At 38.6% G+C, this 20048-nt stretch overlaps 1 protein-coding gene across 1 annotated transcript in view; it reads left to right on the top strand.

Annotated features, from left to right (window-relative positions):
- The first annotated feature begins 2462 nt into the window (after nucleotides 1-2462).
- The window catches only part of dclk2a (doublecortin-like kinase 2a), an 86427-nt gene continuing 68841 nt past the window's right edge, over nucleotides 2463-20048 (top strand). The window contains exons 1-2 of the mRNA XM_036574910.1: nucleotides 2463-3746; nucleotides 15778-16118. Of these exons, the coding sequence (XP_036430803.1) occupies nucleotides 3347-3746; nucleotides 15778-16118 (741 nt within the window). The 5' untranslated portion in view covers nucleotides 2463-3346. The remainder of the gene's footprint in view (nucleotides 3747-15777; nucleotides 16119-20048) is intronic.

Raw genomic sequence — 20048 nt, 5'->3', positions numbered from 1 at the left:
CATTCATGGCCCAATTTATTTATTTCTTACTTTATTTATTTAAGTATTGTTTAAAAGCAATAGAACACGAGAGGGAGTGTGAATAAAATCATGGCTGTGATGATCTATGTGACCAAATCACAGCAGTGATTTTATTTAGCGCACTCCCTCTCGTGTTCTATTGCTTAAATAGTCGCTCAAACACAAATTCAGGTAAAGCTCATCGTTTAGCTGCTAAACAACAGTCAGTGAGCTTCTGTCTTTGATATTCTTAACTAACTAGAGATGCAGCACTGGTCTGTGGGTGGTGCTGTAGCAAATTGATTCACCCACTTGGTCCTTTATAGCCTAGCAACTGGAACTATGCCTGAGATACCTCTGAAAACCTTTACAGTATGCCACAGCATATTTATAAACCTGAAGGCTTGCCCAGCCTCCCAAGAGATTGATTGGGAAGGTGAACTGTTATTCATTTCTCAAACTGAAGACAAAGGAGATAATGTGTGGAAGAGTGCATTATCAAACTAGAAATGATCATTTCCAAAAGAAGAATTGTTAAACCACAGCACTGCTATTGCAAGTGAGTTAGCAGCCAACGTGGGACTCCCAAATAGGGGGTGTTTTGCACACTGAGTGTATTCTTTTTTGTACTATTAGTTAGCCAATATATTAGTTAGCCACAACCTCCTGAGCAGGACCGTCCTCTGTCTCATGAGCACTTTTTGGTAAGTGTATCAGGAGACCAATATAAAAGAAATATATGCATAACTTTTCTTTTGTGAACTTTCTAGATGTATTTGCATTAAAATCGTATTAATTGTATTGTGTAACACTGTAAGGTGCCATTGTGCCTTTTTTGCTAAACTCACCATAAAATTAAAAAAATTACAAATAATTAATAAAGGTTTTCTATAAACAATTGATCAGATCCCATTAACCAAATGTTGTACATTTAACTATAAAATGGGTAGCAATGTGAATTTCAGTTAATGACATATTCGTAACAGCATGCCATAAAATGCATATACAACAAATGTGAAGAACAACACTGATGCTCAGCTCATCGCTCATTAATATGTTCACTATTGAGAACATGTCCACTCCTAAGGAGGATATGTGCTTTACTAAGAAGGACATGCCCACTACTAAGGAAGTTACGTCCACTACTGAGGTGGACATGTCCACTATTAAGAAGACCATGTCTACTACTGAGGATGATATGTCCACTTCTGAGAAAGACATGTCCACTACTGAGGAGGACATATCCACTACTGAGGAGACCGTGTCTATTCCTGATTAGATTGTTCAGTTTGACCGTCCCACAGAAGAGCTCAGTAACACTGAGAAACATAAAGGACTTATCACATTGATTTGTCAGTCTACTCAGGCTTTAGCAGAAACTTTAGTGTTTGTAAAGAAGTCATTTGTCGAGTTCCTCTTTAGAATCAGTCTAATGAGCATGTTTGATACATGCTATGCACTGATTTTAAAATAATTAATAAACAAGCATTTATAGATAGATAGATAGATAGATAGATAGATAGATAGATAGATACTTTATGGTATTTATGACATTTTTAAAAACTCTTTTTTTATTTAGTGAGTATTCTAAAAGTATTCTTCTAAAAATGTAAAAAACGTAGCTGTACTCTGAATACTGCCTTTTCAAAAAAGTAACATGGATTGAATACACACACATACACACACACATACACACACACACACACACACACACACACACACACATCTTCTAAGCCGCTTGTCCTTCTGGGTCGCAGGGGGAGCTGGAGCCTATCCCAGCAGTCATTGGGTGGAAGGCAGGTCACCAGTCCATCGTAGGGCTGGATGAATACTGATATTCAATTTTTTGTATTCTGAATCCATATTCAAAATTCCATTATGTTCCAGTCATGTTCATAGTTCATACAAAAACCTAAAGATATGATGTCCCTCAACTATTATACTTGCAGTTGTCTAATGTATTGCAGTTGTCTAATGTACCATTTTACAACTGAACTAACTTCAGTTCTGTGCCTCATGGAATCAACATCACATTGTACTTTAGAAGTACACATTTAGTACCAATTATTTAAAAAAAAAAACAAACAAACATAAGACTGTTCCTTCAATTTTGATGAACAGCATGTCTTAAAGCTGAAGCAGAGTTTATAAAGCTTAAAACCACTTAAAACCAGTTGGTACCACTTAGCTGAAGGTACATATTACAGACTGTTATAAACACTAAAAGTTTTTGTTTATATGCTGTATTCTAGTAGATCCCTGTCTTAAGCACATCCCTCTCTTAAGCACATTCATATTAGCCTAGCCGCTAAGACATGCAAAAGTGGAAACAAGACGCGCCGCCCCCTTCTATTCAGACCAATGAGAACGCTGGTGGGGCGGGGTTTGGATCAGAATCCGCCCACCCAGAACTTGCGCTCCTGCAGCGAAGAGCGCATTGACTCAGACTGACAGGCTGCCTTTCGGTGTGTGCGGTCGTGTCGGAGGTCCTGTGGGATGTGAGGCGCTCCGGTGGATCTCACAGCTTCTGCAGCGAGGTGATGTGACTTCTGTGGTCGGCGTGGACGCTGTATCAGCCGGAAGAGCTCTGCTGTACTTATCCGAGGTGATATATCTGCCTTTGGATGATTTTGTCCCACTCTGCTCCAACTGACCGGCTTGTGTGGACTGTTTTTCGTGATTTCGGATTTCGTGACTCCTCGCAGCTCTTTCGCGGATGCACTGGAGGTGGACGTAAATTCTTTTGCATGATTCATTGATGAACACTGCAGAGTGAGCCATAACGTTTCAAGGACGGAAACCCACAGGCATCACGCTTACCGGCAACTGTGGAAACGAACCGAGTGGCTCGCCAATCTTACTCGTGAACGAGTCGCTGCTCTGAACCGATTCTTTACTGAAACTCGATCGAACCGATTCACAAATTGAACCCAATCGAACCTTTCTCTGCAGCACCTGCCTAATGTTTACGCCTGTCTCTATAGGCTGAAGACTTCTAATAACATTCACAAACACAATATAGCCTTATAAAATAATAGCATAAAATACTATATTGTGATATTCAGAACAGCCTGTTTGAGTTCGCTTACATATTCTCTCTTTGGATTGTGACCAGCTTATTATTATTATTAATTAATTAATTTTACAGCTTGTGTGTTCCAAGTGAAGGACTCTGATTCATCTGCTGAATCGACTCAGTGCAGGTTGCTATATACTGAAGAAATGGGAATACAGTTGACTCGTGAATCAATGAATCGCATGTTCGATTAATTGAAAGACTCGTTTCGGTGAACTGAGCCAAACTTCCCATCACACTGCGAGCTACTTTAAGAGCAAATAAACTGTCATGTCGTTGAGCAGAAGTATAGAGTGGGAGCATTTCGAGGAGCGCGAGAAGACGCGGCGGCCGTCGCGGGGCAGTGGGGGGTCCCAGGCCGGGGCACGCGGAAACGGATCTGTGCCGAGTCCCGCGCACAGCGCGCACTGCAGCTTCTACCGCACGCGCACCTTGCAGTCGCTCACGACGGAGAAGAAAGCGAGGAAAGTCCGCTTCTACCGAAATGGGGACCGCTACTTCAAGGGCCTGGTGTACGCGGTGTCCAGCGACCGGTTCCGCTCTCTGGACGCGCTGCTCATGGAGCTCACGCGCTCACTGTCGGACAACGTGAACTTGCCGCAGGGAGTCCGGTGCATTTACTCTATAGACGGGACCAAGAAGGTGACCAGCTTAGAGGACCTACTGGAAGGTGAGAGGAAAACAGACTTGGATGACATTTAGGGACCTTTTGCATGAGAAAAACTTTGAAGGGGAATTTCACCGTTTTTCCCCAAGTTTTCTGATGGATTCAATTGTTTAGATGTGAACAGTCAATCAGAGTAGTTTGATGTGAAGTGGTTCATTACAGAGAAACTTCAGAGAAACATCAAAAGACTCTCACATCTTAAAATTGTGTAGCAAATTTTAAAAAAATGGTGGAATTCTCCTTTAAGAAGCTTGATTTTAACTCATTAATTCATTCACTCTTTCACTCACTCACTCGCTTACTCACTTACTTTATTCATCGTCACTCACTTGATTACTCTCTCATTCATTCATTCACTCACTCACTTACTCACTCCCTTATTCCCACACTGGTTTAATGTCTCATTTACTTATCATTTGCTCAGTCTCACTCACTCACTCACTCTCTCATTCCCTCACTCACTCACTCACTAGTTTACTCTCATTCACTCATTCAGTTACACCACTCACTCATGCACTCCCTTATCCACACACTGATATAATGTCTCATTCACTCGTTCATTTAGTCACTCTACCACACACTCACTCACTCCCTTATTCACACACTAGTTTCCTCTCTCATTCCCTTATTCACTTACTCCCTCCCTTTCTCACTCACTCACTCACTCACTCACTCACTCACTACCACGCATTCCCTTATTCACACTCTAGTTTACTCTCTCATTCACTCATTCAGTTGCTCATGCATTCATTTTCTCTCTTCAACTCTTCAATTCTTTCACACTTTATCATTCATTCACTCCTTCATGCACTCACTTACCCCCTCACTCACTCCTTGACTTATTAATTCCCATTTAGCAGTGTGTAGACTTTTGTTGAAATAGTTAAAATGTCTTAAGTACCCTTACAATACTCACTGGTGAGAAGATTGACTAAATATTTTCCTGCATCCCCAACACTTTTCTCCCTTAGACATGTATTATAGCCCATGTCTTGCTGTTGGCCATGCAGTTTCAAGAGCCAATGCTAAGTTACCTTTCTATCTTTTGATGTAAGATAGAATGTATTGTTTTCTGATGTATCAGATTGCCTTTTTGGATTGTTGTTGATTAACAAAAACATGATCCAGACTTGCTAAGCAGCATTACTCTGTATGGTAGTAATTGCCAGACTTTATGAGCTGACTTTGAGGCTGAACTCACTAATTCCCAAAATTCCATTACGGACTGTTGGAATAAACATGGCAGAGCTCCAGTGGCTGTGGTGCTTCTAGCATGCTAGCTTGCTACGTTGACCTGGCCCACAAATGTTAATCTAGGCTAGATAACAGAATTTATTTCAAAGTGTCAGTGTTAAGAGTTCAATAAGGATTAGTCCATAGCATGTGAAGTCACAAAATGGGTTGAAAAATGCGGAGTCTAGGACTGTCCTAAAAAAATGTTTCTAGGATAGTCAGCTCTTCAAGGGCTACTCTATTAAAGTGAGGTTTTGCATCTTTCACACTGAGAGATCTTGTTAAAGTATTGTTAGGTTCCAAAGTAAATGCATTTGTACAAAATTGTGGTATACTTCTTCTTTTGGGACATTTTTAATTGGGAATTCCATTGGTTTCACAAAATTAAGATGAACAAAAACAAAGTAATTCAGAGTGATTTTATATGTAATGCTCTGTTCTGGAGAAACTTAGTCAGAGTTGTTCACAGTGGTGATGATAGGAGCCAAATGTTTGTTGAGTTTAACTACCACTAAAGCTACATCACAGAAAGCTAATACATGAGACAGTTATGAATACATATATGCCTGATGCCTGAGACATTGTTTCACGATAATTCTGAGATAGGCTTTTGAGCTAAAACACATTTTTTGAATGTATTCTTGGCAGAGGGCAAAAAACATGTACAATTTTATGTAGCACTACCATTACAAATGTTACTTAAAACTCAGAAGATATGTGCAGGTCTGCTAGATGTTAAATGTTCTGCTCGCACCTTTGTGCTCTTGATTGTGCGTAGGTTCTGTTCTTACCTATTTCGTTCTTACTTAAGAACAAATCCCAATTAAAGAAAACACTGGTGAATGTCAGAATCTTTGTGAAAACTGAGAAAGTGGGTTTAAAAAAGAAATTTCTTCTTAAGAGCGGTTGGTGAATGAGGCCCATTGTGTCCTCTGATTCCTATCCCACCACTGTAAAAATTTGAGTCAGAAAGTTTCTCTACAATTCAGCATTTCACATCAAACCACGTTAATGACTTTCATTAACGTCTGAAATAACATCAACATCTCAAATATGGAGAAATATTGAAATATCAGTGGAATTCCCCTTTAAAAACAAAAGTGTCGTGAATGTTTCTTTGAAGCGATGGCACTTTTATTTCAGCGGTTGAACTGAATTGAATTTTCTCATGAAAACATCCACTAAAAGGCTCTTTACGGAATATGAATTCTTCTATGGCATTGCTTCAAGGAAACCTTTTTAAGAGTGAACGGTGGCTCAGGTACACCACATGGAAGTGTAATTATCACATATTAAAGAGCAAATATTTCCTGAGTAAGTCTTTGCTTTCAAAGTGCCACAGCTGAAAGAGTTTTAGATGACACAGGAGTCAGAGACCTTCAGGAATGACCCTGGAATGCAGGGCCCTTGACTGCTATTGACTATCTTAATGTGTAGCTGGTTCAATGGCATTGATTCATGGCCAGGGAGCAGCTGTAAGTGCCAGTGAGTTTTTGATGTGCCGGGTGTTCATTGGCTGTGAAAGTGGTCCTTTTAGAGTGATGATTTCCCAGAGGCATGCTCTCCTCGCCATCCATAGAGCGCTTTCCACATGCACATTTTTCCATAAGCAGTAAGTGCTGTGCTTCTGCTTCCATTGACCAACTGTCTGAAAATGACTGTAGGTCACCATTGATCATATTTGTAATCGAGTAATCTGATGATTATTTTGATGATTAATGAAGTTTAAAACAAAACAAAAATAAAAATAAGTGAACAAACCATCCATAATCTTTCAGATGATTTTATTGGAAAAGTCTTTAAAAGGACTTCATTAGATTTGAAGGACATTTCAAACCGATATTTGATTACTTATTTATTGTAGTCTTTAAGAGCAGAATGTTTAGGCAACACTGGGCTACTTTAAGATATTAACTTTAAAATATCTGTATTTGTGTTGTATTTGTGAAATACACTTCAAATAGTACAGATCAAGACATTTTTAGTTAAAGTTTTTACATATTGGTAAGTGTTTATGTATTGGCATAGCCAGATATACAAATGAAACATATTGGATATTAACAAGTGCCATATCAGTGCATCCCTACCCACATCTCCTGTTCTCTCCTATTCTTGCTTTGGCTTTAGCTTCAGTTGGTTTCCTAGCATAGAGCTGCAGTCACAGTAATAAGTTAATCTTACTGACAAGTTGCAGTCTGATCACTGTAATCCTCTTTGGTCACCAAGGGTCAGACCCAAAACGGCATCTCTCTAACTCTCTCTTTCTCTTTCTCTCTCTCTCTCTCTCTCTCTCTCTCTCTCTCTATTGAGTTTTTATTCACTCATTCTTTTTAAGTCCTTTATTAGAATATTTGTAACAACCGACCATTTACCATTAAAACGATACTGAAACCATGAGTATCAACTGATACCCATACCAATATTACACGCGTTACATCTTTAAAACCTAATAAGAAGGGGTGGGCAATATTATATTATGATACTTCAAGACATTTTCATAATACATAACACGCATCACAATATTTAGTTTTTCTACAATTTAAGAAGTTGGAACAAACAAAAAAGGACCTGTGGTGCCAGATATAAAACTTCTGTAGTAATAATAACAATAATAAATCTAAAATTACAATGATTTTTATTCAATGTTTTACAAACTGCACTGCATTAAATCCAATTAAACTAATGCTCACTTTGTAAGAGACATGTAGTTGGTCAGTGTTCTTTAAGTACTGACCAAATCTGTGACATGCTCAGAAAAGTGTATTGTGATCTAATTTATCACAAAAATGAAAATTATTGCCATAGTGCCCATCCCAACTATTGCTACAACTGTTTTAATCATAGCACTTCACTTAAGATGAGCATTTAAAAGTAGGCTATCATCCTCAAACTTCTCAAACGCTCTACTAACAGTTATTTTTCATCTGATATCCAGTCCAGCACTTTCTGCTTATCTAGTATATGTGCTGCTGTAGCAAGCATTATTGCATGTGTTTGCCATCATTTTCCTGTTTGACAGATCTATTTAATTTGTCAAACCCAGTCAAAAAGCAGACGTAGTCAGATGGGGGCAGTTAAATGCAGTGTAATGTGACAATGGCTGTAATAACCTGAACTGGTCATGATTGTTGTTGTGTGTGTGGGGGGTGTGGTCCTGGCCTGCAGCATGGGCTCCACGTGTCTGTCTGCTGTCGTCTGATTGTCTGCACAGCAGAAGTGCACAGCTCAGCAGCTCGCTCCACACACACAGCAAGCTCTGGACACCTTTTTGTTTAGTGTGTGGATATAGCCTCCACACACTAGCAATAAAAATCCTTAGCTTGACAATTCGGTGAAGAATTTATCATAACATCACACCAAAAATGTTGAAAATTTTGGTGGTTTTTGGGGGAAAGAAATGCAAAATATAGTATTGCAATGTAGTTTTTATCACAGATTGTAAAGCACAAAACCTGTAATACAAAAATATAAAATAAAATATATTCCTCATATAAATAATCATAATAGGACATTATAGAAAGCTAATGGAAAGCTCGTGCCATGGAAAAATGTAATATAACATAAAATATTCTATTTGTACAAAAAAATTAACCAAAATGATTATTTAATTTACAATTGAAAATATTTTGTTGTTAAATATAGTCACACAAAAAAGTTTGAACACCGACAAATTACATTTTGTTGATTTTCTAAGTGAAAATGATTAACACATCCTGTACAAGGAACAAACTTAAACATGGCATTTTTTCACAAATTTTAGTGCATAATTTTAAGTTTAACATATTGGAAAAAAATAAAACATACAATGTAAAATATGACATAACTTTTATATGGGCCACATTTTATGTTTTATTTGTTTCCAATATGTTAAATGCAGCAAATAAACAGTCATTATGCATTTAACATGCAGAAGTGTGTTCGTTACACTTCTTTTTCTTGGAAGTGTTTGTCAACAAAACATTTAATTTCGGGATGCCCAAACTTTTGCATATGACTGGGTCCCCACCAACACCAACATGCTGCCACTCAAATGGGATGTTTTACCCATTTTACATCTGTAGAAATGCTTTTGTTTCTGCATTATGACTTGGTTTGGCTCAAAGGAAAAATCTAGTTTTAAGTCTGTCTTCATGTACATCAGGTCTCACACAAAAGCATAAACTCCTGCAATGTAGACATAATAGAATATTAAACTTAATCATTGACCACGATCGATCCTTGATTACAGAAGCTTATTCTCCCATAGCTCAGTTCCGTATCTCAATAATTATAGCTTTATATAACAATCAAGAGGGCTGCTGGCTGAAGAACCCAGTCCATGTTATGTACCAGACAGCAATTTAGAGTTTATAGGATTTATAGGCTCATATATCTTATATTATTGTCATGACAGCGTCCCAGCTGATGTTGTTTAAAGATGAGTCAATATGGAGACTCAGCTGGACACCAGAAGAAGACTGGTTTAGTGGAGGCTGGTGCAGGGTCACTAGTCTCTATGGAAATTTCACACCTGAGTCCCACATCTAGACTGCTGTCACATCCCAAATTCCCCGGTGCGACCGCTCCTTTACACAGTGTGTCAAATCGCTGCCATCCTGGACTCATTTGGTGTCACTGTTTTCATCAGTATTACTGACCCCATCTGGAACTTATGAGCTAAATTAGCCTTTTGTTAATTCGTCAGCTTAATAAAGCCGGGTGCCTTGGGAGTCTGCTCCCTTGTTATGTGGAAACAGAGTTAGAATTGAGATTTTATTATCTGTTGACACTGGAAGCCTTTAAAGAATATATATAGTGCTGTGGTTGAACTTGAGCTGTGAGGATGTCATAATGAAAAGATAGGCCTACAACATGTCACATTAACATGGAAATGACCTAATATAATGCTTTGTAAGCAGCTGAGCCTTTCACATTATCATGGGCTCAGACTTTGACTGAGGCGTCTATAAATGTGCAGTAATGAGATCTTTCCTTTCATGTTTTTCCCTTTTTCCAGATTATTAAGGGTAAACATCACTGATTTTCACAGTTTTCACTGAGACAGAATTTGGCAGAGAACAGAAAAAATACAGTTCCTTCAGCAATATATGTAGTTAGATAATTATAGTCCTTATAGAACAATCTGTTCATTCAGCCATCATCTTGGGAACGTCCTGAGCAAATATTTCCAGTTATATAAGACGAGGTTTCAGTTTATTTGAAAGGGGAAAGATCTATAAACCTGAAACTGAACATCACAGTAAAATAACTGGTAAAATATTACGATATATTTTTAGCGTTTGCCTAGAATAACGCGAACAATTTGCACATTTACATATATACCTACAAAGCGATTGGCTCTTTTTATGGAAGAGCAGGACTAAAGCTGCCATCAATAAGCTGTCTCCTCCTGTTGTTGTAATGTCTCTGGTAATAACTACGGACTTCTAAAAGTTAGCCAAGGTGAGCCAGTTTAGAATTAACATTAAGAATAACATGTGCAATCATGTTTGGTGACTTGACTGGTTCACTGTATGAATGTATGAAACTGCTACTAACATCATTGGACTCCCAGCCAGGGACAGCTTTGTCATTGCTGGCACTCAAACTCGCAATCTCCCGATAATAAGGCCAGCGCTTGGATGGTTGCCCTACTCTGGACACTTTATGATAGTCTGTCCATATACAGCATCTAGGACAGGCAAAAAGGCCTAAAGATTTTCCTAGATCTGCTATAATCCAACACCCAGATACTCCTGAAGACCTTAATTATCTATATAAAGTGTTTGGGTTTTTTGGTTGGAATGACTGCAGAAGGTTAGAGCCAGTTTAGAAACTGACCTATGATTATCTGATGCTAATACTAGGCCTGGTTGTGGCTTTTGTGATGTGAAATAAAGTTCTTTGCTTTGGAGCATTTTCCGTGCTGTCTAATCACCAAGCCATCATGATTAAATCACACGCTGCCACTCTGGACTCTCGGGTGAAAAAACTATGTCTAGTTCCTGCGAGGTGACTCACCGCCTTGTGTTCTCTTCCTTCTAACTGCCACAGCTCCCGAGATCAGAAATATTCTAATTTTCTACTGCTCTGTTATGGGACTGCGGTAGTTTTGACAGAGTGAGTCTCATCATAATTTAGGGTTCCCTCTGTTCTGCTGTCATATCAAAACTCCATTTTTGCTCTCTTTTTATTTTTTCTCCTTTTACAAGAATGGTCCAAAATTACTTGGTGTTAAACCTCATTACATTTACATACACAAAATATCGAAAAGTTTTCTTATCTAAAGTTCCATCTGAAATGGTATTAATAGAGATTAAGGGTGTTAATAGAGAGTTTGCCCTCCCTTTCTTGCCATAACAGCCTCTTCAGTGAAGGATTTCCACTAGATGTTGGAATATTATTATGAGGATTTGATTGCATTCAGCCACAAGAGCATTAGTGAGGTCAGGTACTGATGTTCAATATTAGTTCTGTATCACAAACAGCACTCTAACTCATCCAAAAGATACTGAATGTAGTTCCATCACTCCAGAGAAGGCAGTTCCACTGCACCACAGTCCGACAATGGGGGCTTTGTACCTTTCTAACCGACACTTATTACTGGGTGACCTTAGCCTCATGTGCAGCTGCTCCAGAGCATCCCATTCCATCAGTAAGGCTTTACTGTAGAGATCGTACAAGCTGTGTATGCACAACCAAATGCCTGTGCAAAAAGGTCACCTAAGGTACTTTACGTGATGCCATTGAATAACCTCGTTGAAGAACCATGTTTGTAAAAAAGATGTATTCATGTGAAGAACCTTGAAAGGGTTAAAGACAGAATATAGAAGTTCTCTGCAAATGTGGAGGTTCTTTAAGCTTTAAAAAAGGTTGTTAAGTCCAAAGAATTATCCGTTGAAAGGTAATTTAGGGAACCAGAAATGACTCTTATATGGCAATGAGCAAAAAAGCCTTTTTGGCACCTTTGTCTTTAGGAGTGTGGGTGCAGAACATTCCACCTTCTATTGAGTTTGGTGGATTAAATGGTGTGCAAAAATGCTTCGTGACAGTTCTCATTTGGGAGTGATTTAGCTATGGGTGCAGTGCAACGACATCACCTTCATCTTGCTAACTTGTCTTTATGGGAAAGAATCGAGTAGAGTGCCTGGTCCTTTTCCATAACACCAGTGGAGACCACTTTGGTCACTTCAACTGATATTTGACTGCTGTAAAGTTGTGCAATGAGGCACTTAAATATACCTAAGTGTATTAAACTATTAACATAAATATACTTAACTGAATCATGTTTTAGTCTTGGTATTATGTTTATTTCTATCATAAAACCTTTACACAGTGCTTTCATATCTGATAATATGCAAACTTGATAAATGATGTCCTTTGTGTCTCCATAACTACATAATCCATTTGCTATTTTCTGTGCTTTCCAGCATGAACCCGGTCACCTGTCTGCACAGACTGCTGCTACACCTCTCAGCAACTTTACTGACTCATGAGAGTTTACATCTAATTTAGCTTTCAAGGACACAGCACAGGAAGTGCAGGCTTTGGAGCTGCTGTTCCTGCCCTGCACGTTGTTTGACCTGCCTCAAACTCAAACTCATGTGGTGCAGCAGCCAGTAGTTTGCCACAGATTCACAGGCCATTTGCTAACCGGAGCAGATATGGTCACATGACTGCAGCCAATATGGCATTTACAGAAGTCTAAAGGCCACAGCATTGCACAGCCTTTTTTTTAAGAAGCCTTGGGTGGTTGGTATGGGTGGATTAAGGCACGGCTGCCTTTGAAGTGATATGGAGTGTTGTTCCTGCAGACAGTCTATATCAGGCTGATAAAAGTGGAAGATTTGAGAAAAATATTAAATGTTGTGCTGTCCCTGGCTGTCAGGAAGCAAATGGATCATTACAGCCTTCCAAAGAATCAAAAAGAGTCGCTGAATTTTTTATGATACCCCTAAGGTGCTCAGTCCGAACATAACAGTTTGTTCCACATTTCAGCCTGGGCTTCTTTTTGAATGTTGTGCAACACAGGCTGGGCAATCAGAACAGCAACATTTACATATATCAGTCTTATAGGTACAGTAACAAAAATGTTTATTTCTAAGGGATAAAGAGAGGTTGGAATGATCATATAAAAAATAGAGCTGTCAGATTATTGAAGTAATTAGTAATGATTAATCTCATTATTTTCTATTCTAAATTGCAAGTCACAGCATTTTTGTTATTTGCTCAAATTTGACCATAAAGACATATTTTTTTCCATTTAAAAAGCAGTGCATGTTGTTAAAGCTAATGGAGTGGACAAAATAAACTTGCTTTTGTTAGTTGGCTGCTCTTTGATTAATCCATTATGGTCTCCAACAAGCAATCCAGTGTAGTCTGATGAAGGTGCTGAAGGTATCCTAAAAAAAGCCATTTAAAAGATAGACGAATGAGAGGTCTGCAATTGCAGATCCTATCATGGCAACATATAATGTGAGCAGCTGGCCTGCAGTCAGGATTAGAAGGGCCAAACTAAGAAAATGCGTTAACATCATTAAGAAATGATTGCTGTTAATAATTTATTGTGTTATGACGTTAACTTTGACAGGCCTAGTTACAATAAACAAACAACCGTTTTTGATACATAGAACTGTACAAACATTCCAAGTGCACTTGTGGAAAAAAATATGAGAAAAGTGTTGAATATGCCTCCTTTACATCTTGTTATCTGTTGGTAGAAGCTCTTCTTCAATTTATGCTCTAGTATGTCGTTGGTCACTGTGACCCTGCTGTCCTTAGAGTGACAAAGGTCCATTTTCAGACCAGCTGCATCTGCCGTAGTGCCAAGCTGTATCCACACACACACACAAACACACTCACAGAGTAAACATGCCCTTCATCAGTGCTGTGGAGTTACTAAGAACTGCAGAATTCTCTGGAGACATTTTTCAAAGACCTCTGTTTAAACTATGCAACTTGTTTTCTTTATAAAACACAAACAATTCCACGTTTCATTTGGACCAACTCCTAACTAATGTGTTTATACTAATGCTTGCCTGAGCCATGGATGGGAGATGGGATGTTGAGTAAGGCCATTGTTTTAGAGGGGAAATGCTCATTCATTCATTCATTTCTTTTGTGCCTTCTTGTGGTTTCCATATACCAGCAGTCTTTGACTGAGCTGAAATGTGCCTTGGGGAAAAGGAATGTTAGCTTGAGAGCTGTTACGCTGGAATGCCAGTGAGAATACTTGGGCGTCCGCCAATACCACAAGAGTATGTGAAGAGAGAAGTGGGTTAGAGGCGACATCAGTGCTCTTTCATTTCACCCATTAACTGTTTGAGAGACCCTCTATACTAATAGTCTATCACAGTTTAAGTTGGCTGGGAAACACCTCTCTTTAACAGAATTTCAGCGCTTCTGATAAGTGGGAAGTGAGATTAAAGGCCTGTTCGAATTTGATGGCAGCTTTGTAGCTATTTAGCACACTACAGAGCTTCTGGCAGTTTCTGAAAGAGTCTGTCATCGGAGAGTTCCTGAAGATATTTGATTAGAAGAACTAAGGAAGTTCCGTAGAAGAGTGAAAAAGAGATTATGTGTATGAAATATAAGCAAAGATGTAGGATCACGTCTTGGCTTTTGGTATCCTACTCAGGGTGATTATATGGCCTGGAAGGAGCTGATCCAGGGTCAGTAATCATACACTGAGATACTTTGTGCATTCATTAAGCTGGGCCCTTTTCACTGCAACTGGAGACTTGCTTATCTATGTAATGAATATGTTCAATCCTAATCAGACTGAAATAAAGAATACAGACTGGATACAGATACTGGATAGAGATTTCACACTACAATTCAAAACTAAGGGATCACTTATTTTTGTTGCTTCACATATAAAAATAACTTTTACAGTGTAGCTTTAAATCTCATACACTAGACACCAAAAAGCATTTTTAGGTGTTTTATTTAGCATTGCAAATATTTTTGGAACAGCAAGAAGCAGTTCAATAAATAATATACTCTAATAATCTATTTACATTACATAATCTAAACCGCTTGTCCTTCCGGGTTGCCAATCCATCGCAGGGCAGACAGACAGACATACACACTCACACCTAGGGGCAATTCAGCATATCCCATTGGCCTGACTGCATGTCTTTGAACTGTGGGAGGAAACCCACGCAGACAACATGCAAACTCCACACAGAAACAACCCTGGTCGCCCGGCCGGGATTCGAACCCAGGCCATTCTCGCTGTGAGGCAACAGCGCTACCCACTGCGCCACCGTGCTGCCCCACAGCACAATTAGTTCCATTTAACTGGATATAGTGCAACACAGTATGCAAACATATTGGATAAACATCATTGTATTCACAGTTTTTGATAGATGTAGCACTACTCATCCTTTTTCCTCTATTCCAACTGATCAGATGTCTGAAAAATAAATACATCAAGAAAAATTCTTAAAGTATCCTGATATTTCAGCTGTACCTACCTTATTGCTAGCTATTTGAAATAGAGATGCAGGATGATAATGGAATCATATCGGTATCAGATGATTATTGCTTTAAAAAGTTATGAACATATGTTTAGATTTGACTGATATTTCAAACATGATACTTAAAGATGTACTGCATTTATTGTCCGATATCAGCATCGGCCCACAATTCCCATATCAGTGCATCCCTAATTTGAAACCAGAGAAGTTGCACAGGACTAGAACAGTATTGTTCTTTTTTTTGCATTTATCTGTATCTGAATTGGTTGAATTGCAGCCCTAATATTGGCCTACTTACATGCTTTCTCATGCTTTCTCTGTTTGTTTGTGTTCCTCTGTAGGTGAAAGTTATGTGTGTGCTTCTAATGAGCCCTTCCGTAAAGTGGACTACACTAAGAATGTGAACCCAAACTGGTCAGTGAACGTGAAGGCGGGCACCTCGCGCTCTCTCTCATCTCTGCCCACACTGAAGAACGAGCTGCGAGAGAGGGAGAACAAAGACTTCATCAAGCCCAAGCTGGTGACGGTCATTCGCAGTGGGGTCAAACCACGCAAGGCCGTTCGAGTCCTCCTGAACAAGAAGACAGCACATTCCTTCGAGCAAGTGCTGACCGACATCACAGACGCCATCAAGCTGGACTCCGGTGTGGTCAAGAGACTGTACACTCTAGAGGGAAAGCAGGTATGAGGATTATTTACCTGTGCAGTGATTAGCGGAAAAAAACTGAAGAAAACAAACAGTAGGAAAAATAGCTGAATAGGTGGCTCTTAATGGCCTATTTCTATCATATTGTATTGACCTTTATTTTGTTATATATTTGATTATTTATTTTCTCCTATCATTTTTAGTTGCATGTCAGTTACACTACAGTTTTTTTGTCTCTATGTTTTATTTAGAATGTTTATTTTCCTGAGTAAAGCAGAAAAAAATGCACTATATAAATAAAGATTTATTATTATTTTTATTTGTGAAAGCTTTTTAAAGAATATAGGCTGCATTTGCCTAGGCATTTATGATTGTCCAGACTTTTATGAAGGCTATTGGTTGCATTTGTTCATGCTTTCATGAGGACTTTACGTTGCATTGTCCAGTCTTTTATAAACACTGAAGGTTTCACTTGTCCTGGCTTTTATAAACATTGTAGGTTGCATTCATCCAGGCTTATATAAAGACTGTATGTTGCATTTATTCAGGGTTTTATAAACATTGTAGGTTGCATTTGTCCTAGACATTTGTCCAGGTGTTTAAAAACACTGCAGGTTGCATTCATCCAGGCTTTTATAAAGACTCTAGGTTACATTTGTTCAGGCTTTTATAAAGACTGTAGGTTGCATTTGTCCAGTCTTTTAAAACCACTGCAGTTTGCATTCGTCCAGGCTTTTATAGAGACTGTATGTTGCATTTGTCCAAGCCTTTAAAAAGACTAGAGATTGCATTTGTCCAGGTGTTAATGAAGACTAGATGTTGCGTTTGTCCAGGTGTTTATGAAGACTGTATCTAGCATTTGTCCAGGCTTTGATAAACATTATAGGTTGCATTTGTCCAGGCTGTTTATAAAGACTGTAGGTTCTATTTGCCCATGTTTTTATAGAGATCGTGTGTTGCATTTTCCCAGGCTTTTACAAAGACAATAGGCTGCATGCTTAGACTTTTACTATACAGAAAGGCAAACGTGCTGTTGAGTATAGTAATGCCATTAGGCATTAGAGTTTAAACATGAACAGAACTGACAGAGTTGCCATTCCTGGATTCATACTGTTTAAAACCTGTGCTGTCAATATGACAATTGAAAGGATGTCTTAGTCTACAAATAGACATAAAGTGCCAAAAAGCAGGTGATGTGCTTCTCCTCTCTTCTAATACATTAACATTTGATAATAAATATGTTGCCTTAGTGCTGCATGTATTCAAAAAGCTATAGTTTTGTATATGGAATAACATTTTTGATAAGCAGCAGTGCCCTCATGTGCACTACCTAAAGAGATTTTTTTTTCTGGATAACCAGGAAATGCCTATAAGAGACTGCTTCCATGACATTACCCACAAGGGAGCCTTGAATCATGAGGTTATGGAAGTATTTACATATAGATAGTTCAGCCATATGCATCAGTGGCTGTTAATGGCCACCTGCACCCTTTTTTGCCCTTAACCAGCTGGGCTCAGATGGGCTGTCTGCAGAGGGGGCATTTGTAAATAGAATTATTTCTAGTCATGCATGAAAACAGTCATAGTTCACAGATTGATAGGCATGTTCTCTTAAATACTATTTACAAGGGTCATGTGGTGTTTAAAGAAGGTTAGACCATGCTATTGAGTCTTCTAGTACATGCTCTGTTATCACAGAAACAAATCCTTAACATTTCATTGCATGCTAACATTTCAGAGTGTGTTTACAGCTTGTAAATATTTTAGTAACTCTGTTCAGTGGTGTCATTACAAAGCAGAAAAGAGGGAAAATAAGGCCAGTACTGTGGATCCTCTGGCCCAGTGTGCAGGGTGGAGGGCTTGCAGTGAAAGGGGAGTATACACAGATGGGCTCGAAATGACTCACAAAATAAGCCCCTAGAAAACTGAGCCATGGATGCTTTTCTGACTCAGTCTTCTTTATCACTTTATCCTTCAGTACTTCTTCTTTCCTCCTTTTGTTTGTTACTGTGCTTTTTCTATACTCCTCTATACTACAACCTTTTTAATTAATTAACGTATGACTTACATTTAATGATATTTTAGCATAAATATAAGAAACCAATGCACTCTGTACACTATGCAAAACGAATGAATATAATATTTATACAATTACATATAGAGTATGATGCAAATACTGTCCCATATAGAATTTAATGTGAAAGAATGTAATGATATTAAGAAAAACATCAGTGTAGCTGATCTACCAGATCTCATTTTCAAAGTAGCTAAAAGGATTGGTCTGAAGCCAAGAGTGTTTTTTTTTCTGCTGAGTCAGTTGGCTCTTATTCATATGTGTCAGTACTGTAGTATTGAGGTACATATACTACAGGCATTTGGTGAAGCCTGTATCAACTGATTGAACATCCCTGGTCAAATGACATGTTTTGCTGATTTTGAAAGTAAGAAATAAGTTAACACATTCTCTACACAATTTAAATGTGCAAATTGTAGTGCACATTTTTTATTTATTTGCAGAGTGTAGCATGTTGGTTACAGGTGTGTTCTCTGTAGAAAATGTGTGCTTATTTTCACAAGCAACGACATTTGATCAGGGCTCCCCTAGTTTTGCATATTACTGTATATAATGGAGTTTAATTTATGGATGCACATTGTTTTTGAAATGTGATTTTTGCCTTCCTCAATTCATTGAACATAATAGTCTACAATATTGGTGAGTTTAGCCAGAGTTAGCTGGTTGGCCTTAGATATATCCTTTAAACTGTCTCTTGTGGTAAATCCTATTTGGCACATTTACTTATTTATTTTCAGGGTTTTATTTTAAGATAGCCTTTTAAAAATGCAGTCAATTATGTGCCTAAGGCAGTAGTATCCAACTGCAGCCAGTTAGAGTTAGCCTCAGGCTGGCCAAGCCTCAGATTGGGCAAAAGTCCCAGCTCAGGTGAATGTTAGCCAGCTTGCTATTTAGCTAAAGTGTTAGTGAGGTAGGGCACATTAATGTTAGGTGACAAAAACAGATAAGGTTGGGGCTCTGGTAAGTTAGTTCTCTAACCAGGTTAGCTTGTGTAAATATCTCCTTCAAAATAAAGGTGTCAAGGTTTGAGTTATGGTGTGTTATTCACTAAACCACATTAGCTAATGTAAAATGTTAGCTAGCTAACACACACAGAAAGGATGATTCTAACTAGCATGTCATCTCTGAAACAATTTAGTGGCACAAACTTTTACCTACTGTTAATATGAGTTATCTCACCAACACTTAGCTAGCTAGTTCAGCTACTGTAGAAACCTCATGGGCTTTTATTGCCCATGCTGAGGCTTTGTCCAGTTTATGGGATGCAATTAGATGTTTCTCACCTAAGGACCTTATTTTGATACAAAGATTTATCCAAGTGAATATCAGTGTACAAAAAAAGTTTTTTTTCCTGATGATTTAAAATTAGTGCAATAAAACTATTGTGCCGTGCCTAAATTCTGATAAACGAACATTAACAGCAGCATGATTGTGACTATCAATTTAGCCATTGTCCTACATGAGAAACAGTAAAGAGTTTGGGAAGAGAGGAACAACATAGGAACAATAAAACTTGTTCCCTTTTCTTTGTTCAGAAATGCAGTGCAGGGGATGTCCTTGTTAAGATGGAACAAGCTTTCTCTCCTTGATTATGTGAGGTAGGAACCAGCCTGTTGGGCTGAGCGCTGCAGGGTGTCTGTCTGCGGTACAGACTCTCTCTCTCTCTGTGGAATAGCATGGGGAACTCTTCCGCACATTCAAACACTGTGCCGACTCGATCTGCTGGAATTATGCAAAATCACCCGAAAGAACTGCCAGGCAAAACCGCATACAAAATGATTATGGTAATATCATGAGCGGGTTGGCACGAGTCAAGTGTTCGTGCTCCAGGCAGTGTTTTGATCTCCATCTCTCTCTTTCTCTTTGGATTGTTATTTGGCTGTGTGATACTG

This window comes from Colossoma macropomum, unplaced genomic scaffold (genome assembly GCF_904425465.1).
Source record: "Colossoma macropomum unplaced genomic scaffold, Colossoma_macropomum, whole genome shotgun sequence".
Classification (NCBI taxonomy): domain Eukaryota; kingdom Metazoa; phylum Chordata; class Actinopteri; order Characiformes; family Serrasalmidae; genus Colossoma; species Colossoma macropomum.
The sequence above is the reverse complement of the archived record's forward strand: the minus strand, read 5'-3'. Positions and strand labels throughout refer to the sequence as shown.